This window comes from Mustela nigripes, chromosome 6, assembly GCF_022355385.1.
Source record: "Mustela nigripes isolate SB6536 chromosome 6, MUSNIG.SB6536, whole genome shotgun sequence".
Taxonomy (NCBI): domain Eukaryota; kingdom Metazoa; phylum Chordata; class Mammalia; order Carnivora; family Mustelidae; genus Mustela; species Mustela nigripes.
This window is the reverse complement of record NC_081562.1, coordinates 112,812,187-112,834,169: the sequence shown is the minus strand read 5'-3', so window position 1 is coordinate 112,834,169 and position 21,983 is coordinate 112,812,187. Positions and strand designations below refer to the sequence as shown.

At 42.4% G+C, this 21,983-nt stretch overlaps 1 protein-coding gene across 4 annotated transcripts in view; it reads right to left on the bottom strand.

Annotated features, from left to right (window-relative positions):
- The window catches only part of TASOR2 (transcription activation suppressor family member 2), a 78,312-nt gene extending 57,218 nt beyond the window's left edge, over positions 1 to 21,094 (bottom strand). For all 4 annotated transcript variants that reach the window (XM_059404008.1, XM_059404007.1, XM_059404009.1 and 1 more), the window contains exon 1: positions 20,943 to 21,094. In XM_059404008.1, coding sequence (XP_059259991.1) covers positions 20,943 to 21,003 — 61 coding nt within the window. In that variant the 5' untranslated portion in view covers positions 21,004 to 21,094. The remainder of the gene's footprint in view (positions 1 to 20,942) is intronic.
- Between the last annotated feature and the right edge of the window lie 889 nt (positions 21,095 to 21,983).

The following is a 21,983-nucleotide window of genomic DNA, read 5'->3' as shown; positions in this document are numbered from 1 at the left end:
CCCATATTCCCAATCTGCAGAAATTGATGACCTGATTCTAAACCCATATTCCCAATCTGCAGAAATTGATGACCTGATTCTAAACCCATATTCCCAATCTGCAGAAATTGATGACCTGATTCTTTGCAATCAAAGGATACAGTTGCCATTAAAAGAAAAACTCATATACTGGACTTTATGAAAATTAAAACCTTCTGAGCTTCAAAAGACATCATTAAGAAAAATATCTGCAAAGCACTTGTGTCCAGAATATACAAAGAACTCTTAAACACACCACAAAGGACAAACTAATGGTAAGTAAGTACATAGGAACATAGTCAATGTTATTAGTTATTAGGGAGGTGATGCTTGCCCAATAGAATGACTAAAATTAAAAAGACAGAAAATACTAAGTGTTGGCAAGAATGAAGAACTCTCCTAGATTCCTGGTAGGAATATAAAGCTATATAGTCAACTGGGAAAAGTTTTGTCGGCTTTTTATAAAGTTAAACATACACTTAGTTCACAGCCAACCAGTTCTACTCTTAGAAATCTACCCAAGAAAAATGAAACATGTCTGTAAAACGATTTGTACATGAACCTTCAGGGAAGCATTATTCTCAGAAGATAAAACTGGAAATCTACATGTTCATGACAGGTGAATAGATGGATAAACAAACTGTGGCCTATTCATGTAACATACTACTACTCAGCAATAAAAAAGGAAAACTGCTGAGGCAGGCATGAAACTCAAAAACGTAACTTGGACAAAAGAAAGCAGACATTACAAAAGTACACAATATAGGATTCCATATATGTTCAATTTATATATGTGCGCGCGTGTGTTAAAGTTCTAGAATTGGCAAAACTAATCTATAGCGATAAAGAGCCCACCAGTGGTTTTTGAGGTAGGAAAAAGAAAACTGGAAGTGAAGTAGGCACAAAGGAACTTTCTGGGGTGAGAGAGTCTATTTTTATTGGTTTGCTGGTTACAGGATACACAGATTTACCAAAATTCACTGAACTATATATACTTAAACTGTGTTTGGCACCAAATACTGATACAGTATAGAAAACAATTTCTGACCAAGATCTAGTAAAATTATAATGTGACCATAGAAAAATTAATCTCCAGAGCCCTATGTTAAAAAAAAACAAAACCAGGGGAGCCTGGGTGGCTCAGTGGGTTAAAGCCTCTGCCTTCAGCTCAGGTCATGATCTCAGGGTCCTGGGATCGAGCCCCGCATCAGGCTCTCTGCTCAGCGGGGAGCCTGCTTCCCCCCCCCTCTCTGCCTGCCCCTCTGCTACTTGCGATTTCTGTCAAATAAATAAAATCTTAAAAAAAAAAACCTACTTATATATGACTCACAGGTTAAATTATAATGAAATTTAAAATGGCTGAATGACAATGAAAAGTACCAACTAAATTTAGATACATGTAAAGTGTAAGAAAAAAAAATCTACCAAAAAAACCCTATTAATTTTAAATGTAAATATTAAAGAAAAACGCTGGAAAATCAGTGAATTAAAGTCAATTCAAGAACTCAAAAAACATACAAACAGTAAATTAATAAGAGAATAAGGAAAGGAAATAAATGATAAGGATCAGAAGTTAATTAAACAGAAGAAAAAAGAACCACAGAGCAGGGAAAAATAAAGATTACTTCTTCGGAAAAAAAAAAAAAAAAAATTCGGGGTTCCTGAGTGGTTCAACTGGTTACATGTCCAACTCTTGATCTCTGCTCAAGTCTTGATCTCAGGGTTAGTTCAAGCCCTGAGCCTACTGTTTGCTGGCATTGTTTCTGTTCTGCCACCAAGCTGATTTTCTTTCCTTTTGTCAGTCCCCAAATTTTTACCAGAGTATGTCTTAGGGCTGGGCCAGTTTTCCTTGGAATACATGGTGCATCCTTTCAAAATGTACATTCAAAAAATAAATTATGTCTTTTTACAGAAATATTTGAATTATACTTTAAGATATCTGACTAATTATATTATTTTGATTCTCTTCTTTGGGGGCTCCAAGTTTGCAAGTATATTTTGGATCTCTTTTGGCGGTCTCCTATATTACTATCTCAGTATTTTCTTTTTAGAGATTAATTTGTTTGCTTTTAATCACTTTTCTCATGTTATCTTTGGTTCTGTTTCACACAGTAAAAATCATGGTAAAATAAGCACAACATTTCAAGTCTAATCTTTAGATTTGCCATGGGACCTAGTCTCTCATGTGCCTCCTATTTTACTCTGTTTCTGAAACAGTTTAATCTTTTTCTTCCTTTTCTTTTCTGTTCTGCTAGTGCCCATTTCACATCCTCCTATGGTCTGGCTATCTCTTCCTCGAATTCTGTTTTTTTTTTTTTTTTTTTTTTTAAGATTTTATTTATTTATTTGACAGACAGCACAAGTGGGCAGAGAGGCAGGCAGAGAGAGAGGAAGGGAAGCAGGCTCCCCGCTGAGCAGAGAGCCCGATGCGGGGCTCGATCCCAGGATCCTGGGATCATGACCTGAGCTGAAGGCAGAGGCTTTAACCCACAAAGCCACCCAGGCGCCCCTCTTCCTCAAATTCTTGTAATTCTGCTTTGTGGTCTTCATTTTTTGTGTTCATTTATTTTATTTTTAAATACTTTATTGAGATACAGCTCACGGCATACAATTTACCCACCTAAAATGTACAATTCAATGGCTTTCGTCTATTCAGACCTGTGCAAACATCACTACTATCAATTTTAGATCATCTCGTCACTCCAAAAAGAAGCTGTGTACCCCTCAGCCACTATCCTCACCCTTCAATGCTTCCTATCCCCAGGCCCAGGTAACCATTATTTTACTTTCTGTCTGTATAGATTTGCCTATATTGGACCATTTTATGTAAATGGAATCCCACAATACGTGGTCCTTTGTGCCTGGCTTCCCTCACACAGCATCGTGTTTTCGGGGTTCATCCATATGGTGGCATGTACTTCACTCACATTTCATTTTCACTGGCTCATTTAGAGGAAGATGATACTTTCTGGATATACCACATTTTCTTTTATCCAATCACCAACTGATGGACATTTGGAATGTTTCAACTTTTGGGGTATTATGTACAATACTATGAATGTTAATGTACAAGTTTTTGTGTGGACATTTTTTCAGTTCTCCTGAATATATACCTAAGAGAACGGCTGAACCATGATAAATCTATGTTTAACCATTTGGAGAACTGCTATTCTGTTTTCCAAAGTGACTGCACCATTTTACCTTCTCATTAGCAGTGCATGGAAAGTTGTACTTTCTCCACATCACTGCTGACACTTGTTACTATCCTTCCAACCAAATAAGTGTGGAGCTTATTTTTAAGTTTATGTTGGGATTTTAAGTCACTTTTCATCTACTTCAAGAGGTCCACAACCTTCTTCATGAAGGGCCAGACAGTAAATATTTTAGGACTGTGAGCATACAGTCTCTGTTACAAAGACTTAGTTCTGCTGGTGAAGCATAAAAGCAGCCACAGACAATGTGTAAATGAATGGAAAAGTGACTAGGTTCTAACAAAACTTTATTTAAAAACAGGCAAATGCAGTCACTTGCCCAGCCCTGATCTACACTGTACCAGTATTCGGGGCTTTTCTTGTCATCTGTAGAAAACTGTGTGATGCACATCCCTCCACCTTAGCCTTTTCTTATACATTTCTATCAGTTAACTACTGCTTAGTAACAAACCATCTCAAAATTCAGTAGCTTATAGCCACAATCATCTACTACTGCTCACACTTCTACAACCTTGGCTGAATTAGGCTTAGCTCAGCTGGGGCAGCCCTGCTACATCTCCTACGTTCCTTCAACCAATAAGCTAGGGAGGCATGTTTTTCTCATGGAAATGGCAGAGGTACAGAGAACAAGTGGAGAATACCCAAGTCCTTTTAAGATTTATTAGGCCTGAAACTAATATACTATCACATCTACCTGACATTATTGCCCAAAGCTAGTCATATGGCCAAACTTAAAGTCAAGGGGGAGAGAAAAAAGCCCTGGGGTTCACAGCGCAACTGATCATGGTAATGACTGTACACCTTGTGAATATACTAAAAACCAATGAATTCTACCTCAATATTAAAAATATTATGTTACAAAAAACCAAAAACAAACCAACAAAGAAATGCAATTGCCACTGTATCGTTGTAAGGATGCTGTACATATTCTTTCTGGGGTTTTTTGTACTTGAACAAGAAGATTCAGGGTGTAGGGAGGGATGAGAGAAGTTTTGAGGTTTCTTAATGTAAGAGTTCCCCCTTCTCTGTTCCTGCATCCAAGGATTTTTGAAAAAATAATACTTGTTGTCGCCAATCCTCTTGTAACCTGCAAGTGTAATCTGGTTCAGGAGGGCCTATTAATTCCAGCTCAGTTTCCTCTTCAAGACTACTACAAGACCCACATCCCTTGCTTTCCAAGGTCATATACTCACTTCTAGGGGTATTTCGCTAGCACATTCTAAGATCTCTGGGCCACTCAGGCACTTTCCAATTTCTCTCTGCTTTCCTTAATGTTCAGTCTTAGCCTGGTACTTAGCAATTCTCTCTTAAGACGGGACTGTTTCTGGACTAAACAGCTGCTGGTCATTTCTGAGCTATGCCCCCTCTGCACAACTCCACCTTTCTCACAGAACTGTTGGGGCTTCCCAACAGTACTTACATCTAATTTCAAGTTTACAGGGTTTCTTTTATTCCTGCCCTTGTTCAAAGTGTAGTTTGGGCACGGCACCTCCCCTCCTTCCCATTTTTTTTTTTTTCTAGAAGTACAATGATGAAGAACTAATCTGGTCTTCTTTCTGGAACTGAAGGTTTGGTCTGGTGATTCGATTTGGTTTTGTTCTCCTGTTTTCTTCTTCAGGACACCAGACAGAAGACCCATTCAACCAGACGCTCACCTCTTCCAGTTCCGGGACTTTAATAATGGTTTCCTCCCACTATATAAGACAAAAGACCTCTTTGGTTCTCCACTTTTATTTACTCACTCTTATTTTCTAATTCTTGTGGCTATTTTATTTTGGGGGAGAATTCTTCAGCTTTATTATCCAATCATTATATATTTTCTTCTGCTCTCACAGAGACCTTTTCTGTTTCCTGAATAATTTTGCTTTTTTAAAAAATAGAACCTCTTCTTTCACAGATGTCATTTCTTTTCTCTTGAAAGGTACCATAGTTTTAGTTGGTTCAAGTTTCTTCTGTTACCTGCAGTAAATCTATTTCTACCAAGATCCTTTTATTTCCTACTTGTTTATTCCTGTTTGGTTCCTTCCTTCCTTCCTTCCTTCCTTTTTATTTGTTTGAGAGAGAGAGTGAGTACCAGCAGGGGGAGGGGCAGAGGGAGAAGCAAACTGCCCACTGAGCAGAAAACCCTACCCGGGCTCAATCCAGGGACCCTGGGATCATGACCTGAGCCAAAGACAGAGCCTTAACCGACTGAGCCACCCAGGCAGCCCTCCTGTTTGGTTTCTTTTATGTTAGAGACTCCCACCAAATGGCTGGTGATCCTTCGCTGTCCACATGTGAGGCACTTAGAGCTGACGACGAGGCCAGCGCATGAACAGTGTCTCTGACCAGCAGCTCTCTCGCACTCTCTCTTTTTCTCTCTCTCCTGTGATCTGATGGTGATACAGCTATTTAATTAGGCAAACTCCCGAAGTCTGTATCCGCTAAATATTTTACCAGGGTTGATGTTTCCCCAGGAAAGAATCCTTTAAGATCTTGTTTAGGAGGAGCACAAGCTCGACTCTTGGCTCTGAAGAGTCACGCAGCCAGACAGCTCTGGCTTCCCTACTCAGTACGGCGACTTCCACTGAACGCTCATCCTGGTTTCCGTGCTCTGCTCCACCCCAGCTGCCTCAGCCTCCTGAATGTGATCACCTCCCGCAGGTGAGCTGTCAGTGCCCTGTCTGGGTAGAAGACAGCTAAGCAACTGTCTAGAGGCGAGGAGCAGGGAAGGGAGTCTAGAGCATCAAAACTACCAAAATCACCACTTAATCATTCTACTTCTGTGCCACCCTATCATCTTGCCTTGAGAAATACTTGTAACTTCCAAATCCTGAGCTGCTGCCGGACTGCCCGCTGGGAGTCCACTGGCCTCTTGCCCACTGACTGCTCTTCGGCTTTCGGCAGCCCCACTCCGTAAAGCCACACAGGACTCGCCATCTTCGTGCTAGTTCCCCAAAGCTGACTGTACCTGGCATCTACTTTTCCATTCTTTTTGTCAGTTTATATCTTTACTCTTTTACTGCCACCTCAGTGGGATTTCCAGAGGGTGTATACAACTGGACATGTTAAACTAGAAGTGTCTACTTAAACTAGTTTCTTCATTTAAAAAATGTGGAATATACCCTCTAACTCTGGTAGCTATGACTACCAGTATTTTTTATTTTAACTTCTACAATAATGAAGACTTCGTTTTATTTACCACATACCAAAGTGCACATCATATCTTCAATAAACGTTTCACTTAAAATGAATTACCTTTTAGTGCATATGTACTCAATAAGCATGTCCTCAAATACAGAAAAAGTGTAATCTCCAGAAGTTCTTCAATGACATTTCTTTCGAAAGCACTCTGTTCCTTTCTTTGAGAGTACTTGTCATGATTTATAACTACATATTTATAACTACTTCATTAATGGCTAATTCCCTAATAAACCTGCCCCTGTAAGGGCAGAAACCATTTCTGTTTTGTTTACCTCTGATTGCTTAGCAGCCAGCCCAATGCCTGGCATATAGTGAACATGTATCTGGTGACTAAATGAAAGAATAAATAATATTTATGCTATTTAATCTGTATCAAAACTCAGTAAAAGGAATAAAGCTTCCCAACTTTTTAATAAAGCAGCTAAATGTAGTACCAAAATCTGACAAAATCTAAAAAAGGAAATAAAAAAGAGTTATCTCTAGTATGAATATTAATGCTAAAATCCTAAAATATATGCATTGGCAAAGAGAATCTATCCCGAGATTAAAATAACAGAGATTAATTCAGATTCATCACAGGATTGTTAAGAATTGGTTCAATAAACAGGAAATCCATAAATTTAACTAACCACATTAATAAATCAAAGTAAAACAATCACAGAGGGGCCACTGATTGTGGGATAAGGTAGGAGAGCCAAATGTCAGACTGTCAAAACAAAGTTACTATATACGTATTTATATTACAATGCCTTATAATGTGTAAATTTTTGTTGCTGCAGATATTTTTAAAATTTATGCATTTTTTGCCATACTTAATCTAAAAATCAAATTAAGATGCTCCCAAATAAAAGCTGTTGATTTAATAACGTAGAAAAATATCCTACCACACTGAAAGAAAGCTGGAGTAGCAAAATTTATATGGGACAAACAAGATTTTAAGCCCAAGACTGTAACAAGAGATGAAGAAGGGCCCATCACGAAGCTATACCAACTGTAAATATTTATGCACCCAACTTGGGAGCACCCAGATATATCAATCAATCAATAACAAACATAAAGAAACTCATTGATAATAATATAGTAATAGTAAGGAACTTTAACACCCCACTCACCATAATGGACAGATACCTAAGCAGAAAATCAAAAAGGAAACTATGGCTTTGAAACATACTGGGTCAGATGGACTTATGAGATATATTTAGAACATTTCATCCTAAAGCAACAAAATATACATTCTTTTTAAGTGCACAAGGAACTTTCACCAGAACAGATCACATACTGGGTCACAAATCAGCCCTCAACAAGCACAAAAAGACCGAGATCATACCATGTATATTTACAGACCACAACACTATGAAATTTGAAGTCAAACACAGGAAAAAACTTTGGAAAGACAGATACATGGAGATTAAAAAACATCCTACTAAAGAATGAATGGGTTAGGGGTGCCTGGGTGGCTCAGTGGGTTAATCCGCTGCCTTCGGCTCAGGTCATGATCTCAGGGTCCTGGGATCGAGTCCCACATCGGGCTCTCTGCTCAGCAGGGAGCCTGCTTCCCTCTCTCTCTGCCTGCCTCTCCATCTACTTGTGATTTCTCTCTGTCAGATAAATACATAAAATCTTAAAAAAAAAAAAAAAGAACGAATGGGTTAATTGGGAAATTAAAGAAAAACTAAAAAAAAAAAAAAAATACATGGAAGCAAATGGAAATGAAAAGATGACAGTTGAATACCCTTGGGATGAAGCAATTCTAGAGGAGAACACAGACAGCAACCTTTTTTTTTTTTTTTTTTAGATCTTATTTATTTATTTGACAGAGAGAGATCACAAGTAGGCGGAGAGGCAGGCAGAGAGAGAGGAGGAAGCAGGCTCCCTGCTGAGCAGAGAGCCCGATGAGGGACTCGATCCCAGGACACTGAGATCATGACCTGAGCGGAAGGCAGAGGCTTAACCCACTGAGCCACCCAGGTGCCCGACAGCAACCTTTTTGACCTCGGCTGGAGCAACTTCTTACTAGACACATCACTGGAGGCAAAGAAAACAAAAGCAAAAATAAACTATTGGGACATCGAGATCAAATGCTGCACAGCAAAGGAAATAATCAACAAAATTAAAAGGCGGCCTATGGAATGACATAATGGAAATTACGTATCTGATAAAGGGTTAGTATCCAAAATCTATAAGGAACTTATCAAACTCAACACCCAAGAAACAAATAACCCCATTAAGAATTAGACAGAAGACATGAATAAACACTTTTCCAAAGAAGCCATCCAGACGGCTAACAGACTTAAAAAGATGCTCAAATCACTCATTATCAGGGAAATATAAATCAAAACCACCATGAGATGGGCACCTGGGGGGTTCAGTCAGTTAAGCGGCTGCCTTCAGCTCTGGTCATGATCTCAGGGTCCTGGGATCAAACCCCATGTTGGGCTTTCTGTTCAGCAGAATCTGCTTCTCCCTCTCCTGCTTCTGTTCCCTCCCCCTCCCCCTCTCAAATAAATAAATAAAATCTTAAAAAAAAAAAAAAACAAACGATGAGATACCACCTCACACCTATCAGAATGGCTAAAATTAACAAAACAGGCCAACAGGTGTTGACAAGAATGTGCACCACTGGTGGGAATGCAAACTGGTGCAGCCGCTCTGGAGAACAGTGTGGAGGTTCCTCAAAAAGTTAAAAATAGAGCTGCCCTATGACCCAGCAATTGTACTGCTAGGTATTTACCCAAAGATACAAAAACACAGATTTGAAGGGGCACATGTTTATAGCAGCATTATCAACAACAGCCAAATTATGGACATATGGAAAGAGCCCCAGTGTCCATCGACTGATGAATGGATAAAGTTGTGTTATATATATTTACAATGGAATATTACTAAGTTATCAAAAAGAATGAAATCTTGCTATTTGCAATGATATGGATGAAGCTAGTTTATATTACGCTGAGCAAAGTAAGTCAAAGACAAATACCATATGATTTCACTCGTATGTGGAATTTAGGAAACAAAACAGATGAACATACAGGAAGGGGGGGAAGGGGAGAGAGAGGGGGAGAGGGAAGCAAACCATAAGAGACTGTTCAGAATAAAAAACGAACCGAGAGTTGATGGAGGGAGGTGGGTAGAAGCTGGGTATTAAGGAGGGCGCTTGTTATGATGAGCACTGGGTGTATGTAAGTGATGAAGCACTGTATTCTACTGAAACCACCATTATATGTTAACTAACCAGAATTTAAATAAAAATTACAAAAGAAAAAAAAGATTTCTATAACAACATTAAGAAAATAAAGTAACTTAAGACACCTGGGTGGCTCAGTCGGTTAAGACTCTGCCTTCAGCTCGGGTCATGATCTCAGGGTCCTGGGATTGAGCCCCATATTGGGCTCTCTGCTCAGCAGGGAGCCTGCTTCCCCCTCTTTCTGCCTGCCTCTCTGCCTACTTGTGATCTCTGTCTGTCAAATAAATAAATAAAATCTTAAAAAAAAAAAAAAGAAAATACTGTAGAATAAGAGTTTCATAAAATTTTTAAAAAAAATATAAAGAAATTTGCCCTGTACAAAAGTTTAAATGTTGGGCGCCTGGGTGGCTCAGTGGGTTAAGCCGCTGCCTTCGGCTCAGGTCATGATCTCAGGGTCCTGGGATCGAGCCCCACATCGGGTTCTCTGCTCGGCAGGGAGCCTGCTTCCTCCTCTCTCTCTCTGCCTGCCTCTCTGCCTACTTGTGATCTCTCTCTGTCAAATAAATAATCAAAAATAAAAAAAAAAAAAAGTTTAAATGTTTTCTAACGCACAGATAATCATACACACAAGGAATAAAAACCAATGACCTTTGCCTAAGGGCAAAATACGGGTACTCACTGTTTGACATTTCAAAAGATGACCTAGACTACTGTAGATCTCTACCCCGGCAGAGCTGTAAGGAGGGATGCCCTGTCTCCGGAAGTTCTGCAAGGCCTTCCTCACTCGGACACCCAGAGAATCCAGTGAGGAGTCGGGAGCAAAGGAGTTGGGTAAACCTGTCCGTACCGTCCAACCTGTCCTGGCGGCCCCACCGAAGTTTCACTCCGAAGGTCAAACACCAGTCTGTCCCCCTCCCAGCCTCCTCTGCACCCAGCTCTAAGGAAGACCGCCCGCTGGCGGGTCCGGTGCCCTGGCAGCAGCGGGGAGCCTCACCTCATGGTGCGTGGGGGAGGGGGCTGCGCCTCTGCCGCCGGCCTGTCGGCCCCCTCCCACCAGCGAAGTCCAGTGCGGTGGCCGGGCGGCGCGGGGCGGCACCTTTTAAAAGCCAACGAGGGCCGCCGACCGCGAGCCCGCGGAAGGCAGGCGCAGACCCCAGAACCTCAGCCACAGAACCGGGTAGGGGGTTCATGGGAGCTGCAATCTAGTTCGAGGGCTGGTCGAACAAGCAGAGCGCCCTTGGTCTGCCTTCCTCTGAGGTCTTCCAATGCCCTCTCTCCGGCGTTTGCTATTTTACGGGGCGTGCTCCCAGCTTCAATTTCTTCGAGGATCTTGCCCGCAGGCTCTCAGGAATGATGCTGTAATGATGACGGATTGCAAGTCCCAGACCTAATCTGACACCTACATCTGTACACTACAGTGATCCCCAATTACTCTGAATCGGTGCCCCTATAAACCGTTCCCATTATCGTCTATATAAATGCACCAGCTACAGTTTCATGGGGCTTTGCTGTATGATTTACAAAAACAGAAGGTCTACTGAATGATTTTGAGTCTCCACAGATCCCCGGGAGATGCTGGTATCAGCACTTGTGGTCAGGATGGGGTGCTCACCCACTAAGCCAGGCAGCCCCAACAAAACCTACAAAAAATAAAACTATTCTGGGGCATGAAGTATTTGGTCTGACCTAAGGACATCTTTACTTTTGGCTCAAGCTTTAACAAAGTTACTAAAGACATGTACCTGCATTTCCTGACCATATCTGCATTTGTTAGAGGAAAATCTGTTCAGGAGATCCTAGAAAATCATTATCACCTTTATGTATACAGGAAAATCTTAACTCACAAAATTCACTTAAATTCATAAAGAATCATGTAGACTGACTATGTACTATTTAAAATAGCAAACACACTTTGAGTATTTAGTATAACCAAAGGAAAATAAATCGTTTTTTGAAAAAACATTTTCGGAGGATTATATCCATTGTGTAAAATGAGACATACCCATGTACTATGACTTTTTCATTTAACTGTGGCATATTTACTTTTGGACTTAATATTCAAATTTTGAAGATTGTTTTAACAATCCTCAGAATCCAACCTCACAGTAAAAAGTATTTTTATATAGCAAATAGATGCTTATAATCTTATATCTGCCAAGTTTTCTCTCTTGCTATGCTACGTAGACTCTTTAGAGACCATACTTTCCACATTCAAGTTATGCACCTTTCATTGGAACTATTTCAAAGTTTATATGGTGTCATTTTTAGACAGTAACTGACCTTTTTCTGGCTCCTTATCAAACTGGATTTACTAATTTGTGCTTTATTTTTTTAAAAAGGGTTTTATTTATTTATTTGAGGCAGGGAGCACAAGCTGGGGGAGAGGCAGAGAGAAAGGGAGAAGCGTCTGCTTCCCCACCAAGCAGGGAGCCTTGAGATCATGACCTGAGCCCAAGGCAGACACTCAACTGAATGAGCCACACAGGTGCTCCTAATCTGTGCTTTAAACTATCAGCTTGCAGTGAGATGGCTGCATTAAACGCACTACTGTATTTTATTACAAGGACACTGTTAAGTAATTTTGTACCTCTTTTAAAAAAAAATTATTTATTCATTTGACAGAGAGAGACACAGCTAGAGAGGAACACAAGAAGGGGGAGTAGGAGAGGGAGAAGCAGGCTTCCCACTAAGCAGGGAGCCCGATTCGGGACTTGATCCCAGGACCCCGGGATCATGACCAGAGCCAAAGGCAGATGCTTAACCAGGCACCCCAGTTTTGTACCTCTTAAAAGAAAATCCTAACAATAAATTTTTCTCATGGACAATTACATTTTAAAACCTGCTTTGGATTCTTTTGATTTCAGATGATGAAAGAGAAAGTGACCTAACCCATGCCATAACAGGATGACTTTTTTTTACTGCTCACACCCCTATAAATATCCCATCCTGAAAGTCCTGGGCAGGGAGCAGGTGTGTATTCAAAGGTTCTAAACAGGGTCTATTTCACCATGCCAAGGAAGGTAGTGAGTCTTTACACAGAATATAAGCAAGGGATTTAATTCTCCAATTCTCCTTTCCTTGTTAAGGGAAAACAAAGTAGGCTCCAGACACATTTCTTATGCTAAAAGCAGTAATGTTAAAAAGAGAAGCTAAATTTAAAACAAAAACAAAAGGACAACTGAGTTAACCAATAAAAATAAAAACTGTTACTTTTAGAATAAATGAAATAATCTCTTAGCAAATATATTCAAAAAAGAAAAATTAAAAAGCAGAACAAAAAAGAGACTATTACCACAAACACAGAGAAAGCATTTCTAAAATTATAAATGTCTTCCACAATTTATACTAATTAATTTGAAAACTATAAAAATATAATTTGCTGGGGCGCCTGGATGGCTCAGTGGGTTAAGCCGCTGCCTTCGGCTCAGGTCATGATCTCAGGGTCCTGGGATCGAGTCCCGCGTCGGGCTCTCTGCTCAGCAGGGAGCCTGCTTCCTTCTCTCTCTCTCTCTGCCTGCCTCTCAGTGTACTTGTAATTTCTCTCTGTCAAATAAATAAATAAAATCTTAAAAAAAAAAATATATATATAATTTGCCAACACTGATCGAAACAAAAGAAACATCTAAATAAACCAATTATGATGAAAAAACTGAAAGAGGAGTCCTAGTCCTACCCCTTCCCCCAAAAGACTAGGTCTAGAGTTTTATTGTCAGATTTTACTTCTCACTTACCAGATTATCAGGTACCTACAAGTCTGGCAATGCAGTCTGTTGGTGGAACTGTGGGAAACAAAGTGAAGAGAAAAGCAAAAGGACAGGAAAAAATACATACTATGTAGATGAAAAAAGACTGATTTATACTTTTATATGGACAGGTCAGCAGAAATGGAAATTCACAGTTCAGGATTTATGAATAGCTAATAAACACATTTCAAAATACCTCCCGTTTACAGATATAAGAAGCCAAACAATCCTCAGCAAGGTAAAGATACACTGCATTGAACTAGCACCGCGCTAAACACAAAGAAGAATACCAAAGTAGCCAGAGAACAAACAACTGAGACACAGCTGACCTCTCAGGGGCAATAATGGAAAAGACAAAGAAAAGAGGGATAAGATGTGTAAATATGCTCGGCAGCGGCCAACCTAAACTGCATTACTTAGCAGAAGCATCTTCCGCAAATGACAGTGAAACAAAGATACTTTCAGGTAAACAAAACTGGAAAGAGTTCATCACCAAGCAATTCTTCAACAACAACAAAAAAGCCATCCCAAAGGATATGCTTTGAGCAGAAGAAAAATGGCCCTAAACTGATGTTCTAAAAGATAAAAGAAGCCATAGAGAAAAGAAGTTAAAATGTGGGAAATGGAAATAAGCACTGACTGTGAAACACAACAATAATTCTAAACAGGTCCCCTTCTGTCCAGTAAGAATAGTGCTTAAAAATATTAAAACATATGATGACATATAAGCCACGAAGGGACTGAATGAAGTCAAGCTTCTACGGTTCTGGTACCATCTAAGAGGAAGGTAAAACTATTGGGTTTTTTTGTTTGGTTGGTTGTGTTTTTTTGTTTTTGTATTTTTAGATTTTTGAAAAGTCAGGGATGCATGATATTTCTAAGAGAATCATAAAAACCAAAAAAAGAGAGCCTATTTTCCAAACTAGTACATGGGGAAAATGGAATGCCAGAGATATTAAATCGATATTTAAAAAATAACAGAAGGGGGGGGCGCCTGGGTGACTCAAGTCAGTTAAGTGGCAAGACTTGGGCTCAGATTGTGATCCCAGGGTTCTGGGATCGAGTCACACTTCGGGATCCTTACTCAGCAGGGAGCTTGCTTCTCCCTCTGCCTGTTGCTCCCTTTGCTTGTGTGCTCGTGCGTGCGCTTTCTCTGACAAAAAAAATTTTTTTAATTTCAAAAAATAAAAAAATTACAGGAGAAAGAAATATAGACTAGCCAGGGAATGTAATTACAGTGAGTGTAAATTACAGTGAGTGTAAATCGGCTAGATGTCTCAGCCGAAATGCTTTAAAACTGCATTAAAAAATTCCAACAGATGCTCTTAAAAGAGACATCTAAAACATACAAGTGCATGACTCTACAGCTATTTCAAAATAAATGAATTTAAAAAACACAAAAAGAAATGCATTAAAGAGAAAATTACAAAGCACAAGTGATAAACTACAAGCAAGATGAATTAACAGCACAGAAGGGAGAAATATTCAATATCAAAACTGAAAAAAGGAGACATAATTACACATGCTTCACACATTAAAGATAGCACAAGCGCACTGTTAACAACCATAAATATTAAAAATTCAGACAAAACAGAGACCTAAAAAAATCTAAGTAACTGACAATTTTTTTCAAATCTTGAGTAAATCATGTAACCACTAAAAAAAATTAAATCACTAGTCAAAAATTTGCCACCAAAAAAACTTCAGACCTAAGTGGATTCAATGGTAAATTCTACCACAACTGGTTATCTACCTGAGAATAAAGTTAAATTTTATTTATACTCCTATCTACCCACGATTAACAATTCCAAATAGATAGACACAAAATGAAAATCCTTAAAATTAACTTCAATTCATCAAAAAACATCACAAAGAGAGAGAAAAGGTATTTGCAACCCATTTTACTACCTAAGGATTAGTACCCAGAGCATGTAAAAAAGTCCAGGGATAGGGGTGCCTGGGTGGCTCAGTGGGTTAAGCCGCTGCCTTCAGCTCGGGTCATGATCTCAGGGTCCTGGGATCAAGTCCCACATCCGGCTCTCTGCTCAGCAGGGAGCCTGCTTCCCTCTCCCTCTCTTTCTGCCTGCCTCTCTGCCTACTGTCTGTCAAATAAATAAATAAAATCTTTAAAAAAAAAAAAAAAAAAAGTCCAGGGATGCTAGGTGGCTCAGTCCATTAAGCATCTGATTTTAGTTCAGGTTGTAATCCCAGGGTCCTGGGATCAAGTCCTGCATTGGGCTCCTTGCTCAGCAGGGAGTCTCCTTCTCCCTCTGCCTGCTGATCCCCCTGCTTATTCTCTCTCTCTCTCTCTCTCTCTGACAAATAAATAAATAAATAAAATCTTAAAAAAAAAAAAAAAAGTCCAACAGTCCAACGACCCCAAGAAATGGGGGCACCTGGGTGGCTCAGTCGGTGAAGCGTCTGCCTTCAGCTCGGGTCATGATCCCAGGGTCCTGGGACTGAGCCCCACATCAGGCTCCTTGCTCTGCAGAAGGCCTGCTTCTCCCTCTCCCACTCCCCCCTGCTTGTGTTCCCTCTCTTGCTGTGTCTCTCACTGTGAAATGAATAAATAAAATCTTAAAAAAAAAAAAAAAAGAATAGAAATGGACAAGGGACATGAACAGTACACAGAGGGGGGGGAAAAGGCCTCTAAACATAGGAAAAGATGTTCAAACTCAGTCATAATTATCTGTAAACGGATTTATCAAACTACCAAAGAACACAAGTTGAACAAGGTATCCTGTGAGAGACTTTAGGAAAAGAGTCATTGCAATACACTGCAGGTAAACATGCAAAATTCCAAGAAAAAGCACTTTGGCAGTATTTCTCAAAATTTCAAAGGCATTTAACCTTTAACTCAGTACCACCCTTCTGGAAATTAATAGTACAGAAATAGCTGCTCACATACAAAATGACAACTCTACAAAAATTCTCCATGCACCATTGTTTTTAACAGCAAAAGACCAGAAATTGATTATCTACTACAGACCAGTTAAATAAACTGGTACAGCCACACAATGAGAAACTGTTTTCCTATGCTGTAGAATGAGCATGCTACCTATACACTGCTTTGTGAAGATTTCCAGGATACACTGATAAATGGAGGGGGAAAAATGCAGCATAGCACAAATCAGGTTAAGAGAAATAAAAAAACAAACACTGGGGAATGAGTTGGATAGGCACAGGAAAGAAAAGATTTTTCTTCGTATGATCTTTATGTATTTTTTAATTGTTAAAATAAATTATTCTAGTAATTTTTTAAGCAACAGGAAGAGTTCAACGTGCATATATAACAGATGTTTTAAAAATTCATACAGGGGCGCCTGCGTGGCTCAGTGGGTTAAAGCCTCTGCCTGCGGCCCAAGTCATGATTTCAGGGTCCTGGGATCGAGCCCCGCATCGGGCTCTCTGCTCAGCGGGGAGCCTGCTTCCCCTCTCTGCCTGCCTCTCTGCCTATCTGTGATCTCTCTCTCTGTCAAATAAATAAATAAAATATTAAAAAGTAAAAAATAAAAATTCATACATATTAATAAAACAAGTACCCAACAGAAAAAGTGGCAAAAACATGACTAAACATTACACAGAAGAAAACATTTAACTTGTTTTCTGTAATCTCAGAAATGCAGTTGAAAGCCACAATAATATTTCCATGAGACCAGCAAAAAGTAAAAAGCTGGACAATGCCATACACGGAGAGAATGGGAAGTAATGGGAGGTTTCATTCAAAATTAGCGGTGTATAAATCAGAAATACCATTTGGGAAAAGTTAGATATTTATCTAATGAAATTGAACATGCACATACCCTCCTAACAGATCCAGCAATTCCACTACTAACATGTCCAAGTATCGTATATATGCAGTTGAGGATGACAAGAACATTTATGGCCGCACTAATTCTAATAGCCCCATGTTGTAAATAACCATTATGTTCATAAAGAATAAAACAACTAAGTATATAATCCATTTATTTTTTATTTATTTTTTATTTTTTAAAGATTATTTATTTATTTATTTGACAGAGAGAGAGAGAGAGACCACAAGTAGGCAGAGAGGCAGGCAGAGAGAGGAGAGGAGAAAGCAGGCTCCCTGCTGAGCAGAGAGCCCGATGCGGGACTCGATCCCAGGACCCTGAGCCGAAGGCAGCGGCTTAACCCACTGAGCCACCCAGGCACCCTATAATCCATTTATAATATGTTCTTAAAGTAGACCATCATACTACATTGAAAATTGTGAATTGTAGCAGTGGTTCCCAAAGTGGTGACGGTACTTGGGTGGGTTTTCTGATCTCTACTGAAATGTGTCATTATCTGAATGATCTACAGAACTCAAAGAACTAGTATCTACCATTTGACCAATGTGTGGATGAAAGAACCCTTCAAAATGCAAGACAGACCAATGGGTTTTCATGTCACAGAGTTTGAGAATTTCACTGACATGGCTTCAAATTTTACATTGCAGCTAACCTTTAAAGAAACTGTTAGTTTTATTTTTATCTGATATTCGCTGAAACCTATCTTATAAGTTTATGAAAACATGCCTCCCTTTTCTAAATACACAGATGAGTATGGATTTTCTTCCTATACTTTCAACCGTAACAATATATTGCAACAGACTGAATGCAGAAGCAGACATGAAACTGAATCGTTAAAAATTTTTGTGAAAACAGGGGCTCCTGGGTGGCTCAGTGGGTTAAGCGGCTGCCTTCAGCTCAGGTCATAGGCTCAGGGTCCTGGGATCGAGCCCCGCATTGGGCTCCCTACTCAGTGAGCAGTCTTCTTGTCCCTCGCCCTCTGTCTCTCCCCCTCTTTCTCCTTCACTCTCTCTCTCAAATAAAATCTTTATTTAAGGGCACCTGGGTGGCCCAGTGGGTTGGGCCTCTGCCTTTGGCTCAGGTCATGAGCTCAGGGTTCTGGGATTGAGGCCCCCATCGGACTCTCTGCTCAGTGGGGAGCCTGCTGCCCCCAACCCCGCCCCGCCTGCTTCTCTGCCTACCTGTGACCTCTCTCTCTCTCAAATAAATAAATAAAATCTTTAAAAAAAAATTGTGAAAATGGGGCACCTGGGTGGCTCAGTGAGTTAACCTCTGCCTTCAGCTCAGGTCATGATCTTGGGGTCCTGGGATGGAGCCCCGCATTGGGCTCTCTGCTCAGCAGGGAGCCTGCTTCCTCCCCGCCCCACCTGCCTCTCTGCTTACTTGTCATCTCTGTCAAATAAATAAATAAATAAAATCTTTATAAAATATATATTTGTGAAAATGTTAAAACAATGCCACTCGTGACTAATTTTTTTGGAAAAGTCTTTTCATTAAAATGTTATTTACATTAAGATGTAACAGGTGTGTCATTTTTTAAGAGGTACCAATACACCAATACATGCCATATCTACCATATTTAAGATCAATCAGTTTTAGTATCTAATGATATAACCAACATAAATGAAAGATCTTTAGGGTTCTCAATAGTTTTTAAAATCATAAAAGAAGTCGTAAGACCAAAAAGCTTCTGAACTGCTGAACTACAGACATATGCTTCAGCAATGATGAATCTCAAAAACACAATGTTTACGTAATTCACAGATAAAGCTCAAAAACAGGGGAAAGAAAACAAACAGCTTGATTTAAAAATATATATATATATATGTGAAAAAACTGTACAGAAAGGCCAGGGAATAATTAACACAAAATTGAGGATGACCAGTGTGACGGCAGCAGCAATACACTGCTTCTGGGGAGAGGTACACACCAAAGCTTCTAAGGCACTTAGATATCCTTTTAAGCTATGTACACAGAAATACTTAAAACAAACAAACAAACAAACAAACAAAAAACTGGTACATAAAAATGGTATACTTCACAACAAAAATTTTAATAGAAGAAACAAAGAGACATACCTAGTATCCTAGAAGGAAAAACTCAAAGAATGCTTCTTCTCAAATTAATCTATAAATTCAAAGCAATCACAAACAATATCCCAACAAGATTTTCTACAGAACTTGGAAAGATGGTTCTAAACATCATCTGGAAGAAAAATGCAAAGAACGCCGAAAGCTTTTTTCAAAAGAAAGCAGCAAGATATATTACAAAAGTACAATAATTAAAATGGTGTGGTAATAGGTAAATGGGTCAAAAAAGAATTCACAATGCAATTTTTAAAAAAAGGATATGACCCAGTCAAGATATTTCTTTTTTATCACCCAAAGAAGATAAAAATTAAAATGAGAAGTTACTTCCAGTTATTAGAAAAATTAGTAAGATGTTAAAGAAATAGTTATCATTCGTGCTGGCTAGCAGCGAGATAAGGCATAGCTTTGGAGAGTGGATTTTATTAACGCGTAGGATGTTCGAGCAGAATTCCACAGCATTCTCCTCCAGCGTTGTCACAGGGAACCAACTACAGAAATACTATCATTCTCGTTATAGGGAACCTCGACAATAAATACCCAGCAGAAATTAAAGCCTGGTTTGATAAAGACAGCATACCTCCTTTACTATACTAAGCAGATACCAAAACTACGTTTTTAGAGGCGCCTGGCTGGCTCAGTGCGTTACAGCGTCTGCCTTCGGCTCCGGTCATGGTCCCAGGGTCCCGGGATCGAGCCCCGCATCGGGCTCTCTCTCGGCGGGGGGCCTGCCTCCCCCCAGCTCACTCCGCCTGCCTCTCTGCCTGCTTGTGATCTCGGTCAAACAAGTAAACTCTTTAATAAAAACACAACACAACACAACGACACTTGTTAAACACTGTGTCTCAGGCACTTTGGGGGCACTTTGGGGACCTGAATGCACGTGGGCATCTACGGGCGGAGCGCAGGACACGCTCCCAGCAGAGCTGTTTGCAAAGCACTGGTTCCATTCGGGCGCACGTCCTGAAAACCCCGAACCTCCGACGCTGTTCTCGGTCTTTGTCGGGGAGTGAAGCGCGCCTGCCCCTTTTTCCTTCCCTGCAGCGGGGGCTCTGGGCCGCGGCGCCGGACCCGGCGCGGGGCGCTCTCCGCTCCGGAAGGCAGCTTTTCCCCAGAAACCTCCTCAGGCCGGTCCGGAGCGTGCGCGGGGTCGGACTCCGCGGCGGGCCGACCACCGGCCTCAAGCCTCTGCACCGCGCGCCACGCCCGTGCCCCTTCCAGAGCTTCCCCCGGAGAACTCCGCGGGCGGCACCTCCAGGGGCCACGGCGACGTCGGGTCGCTCCGCGGCGGAGCCCCCCGCGCCCTGCACGCCCCGCCGTCCGGCCGCAGCAGGAAAAGCCCGCGCTCCGGAGCGACGGGCGCTCAGTGAAACCAGGGTCCGCCTCGAGGTCCGCGCTTAACCTCCACGCCCGTCTACCTCGGGCTGCCCGGGGGCGCTTCGGCTCGACGGCGGGGTGCGGGGGCGCGCACCCCCTGCCCTTCCCGCTACGCGGCCGCCGCCCCCGGGGCAGACCCTTCCTTCCTTCTAGAACGACGCTGAAGCGCGCCCGCCAGGTCAGCTGCACCACGGCAGCCCGCCGCCCCGGCCGACGACCACGAGGCCCTCGCGCGAGCCGAGCCCTGCGCCCGGCAGGTGGGGGCCGCTGCGCCCACCCCCCGCCCCGGGGCACCAGCAGCAGCGGCCCCGGCGGCGAAGGCTTACCTGTGCCCCGCGCGGCCGCCGGCCCCGGGGCTCTGACGCCGCTGCCCAGTCGCTTCCCCATGCTCGCGGCGTCCGCGTCTCCACGCGTGCACGTCCCCTCGCGGTCCCCCGCGGCCAAACGTGACAGGCGCGTCCGCGCTCCGCCCGCTCCCCGACCCGGAGCGACCGTCCGCCCGCGGGCTCTCCAGCGGGCGGCCTCGGCGCGGTCCGCTCCGGCGCTTCAGGGGCGCGCAGGACCCTCCACGTCGCAGCCCGGGCTTCCCCTCCGCCCCAGAGCCGGCAGCGCGGCCCCGGGAGCGCCCGGCGACCCCGAGACGCCGGCGCGGGGCACCCCCGGCTCCCAGCCCGCGGCACCACCGCGCTCGTCAGCCGCACGTCGTTCTGCTCGCGCAGCGTCCCAGGAAGCAACGCTCCCCGAGGCACGCCGCCGCCGGAGAGAACATGCCGATCACCCGAGACCCAGGAGCAGGAAACCGGAAGTGAAACCTCTGGCCCCGGGAAAAGGGGGGGCAGAGGGGGAGGGAAAAAAAAAGAGAAAGTGAAAACTAAACCGTGGCAAACGGCGGGAGCCAATCACTGAGGAGAAGCCAAAGCGCAGGCGCGGACTGCGGCCGGCGTCCACGCGGCGCTCGCCTCTCCCCGGTGCGCAGGCGCGAAGCTGCAGCGCGCCCTGGGATTGGAGGACCGAGTCCGGCCTGGGTAGCTGGGGGCGGGACGAAGCCGGGACCGGTGTCTCCTGGAGCCGGTGCGTGGCCGGATGCGGGAGACGTGGAGACCTGTAGTCGCCCTGGCGGGTGTGCGTGGGTTCCCGCAGCTGGTTCTCTGGGGGCTGTGGTGTTTGCCCCTGTTGTGTCTCCTAAGGGTGCAGTGATGAGCATTGCCTTGACCCAAAGTGACGTCAGTAAAATCTTTTAATTTAGGAACTCAGGAATAACCTTGAAAGAGTGTCAGCCTGAAAAAGAGATGGGACGAGAGATTATGCTGAAATACGTCCAGCAGGGCAAGTTCTGTCGTTTCACTTCCGCGTGGCACCTGCGGGAT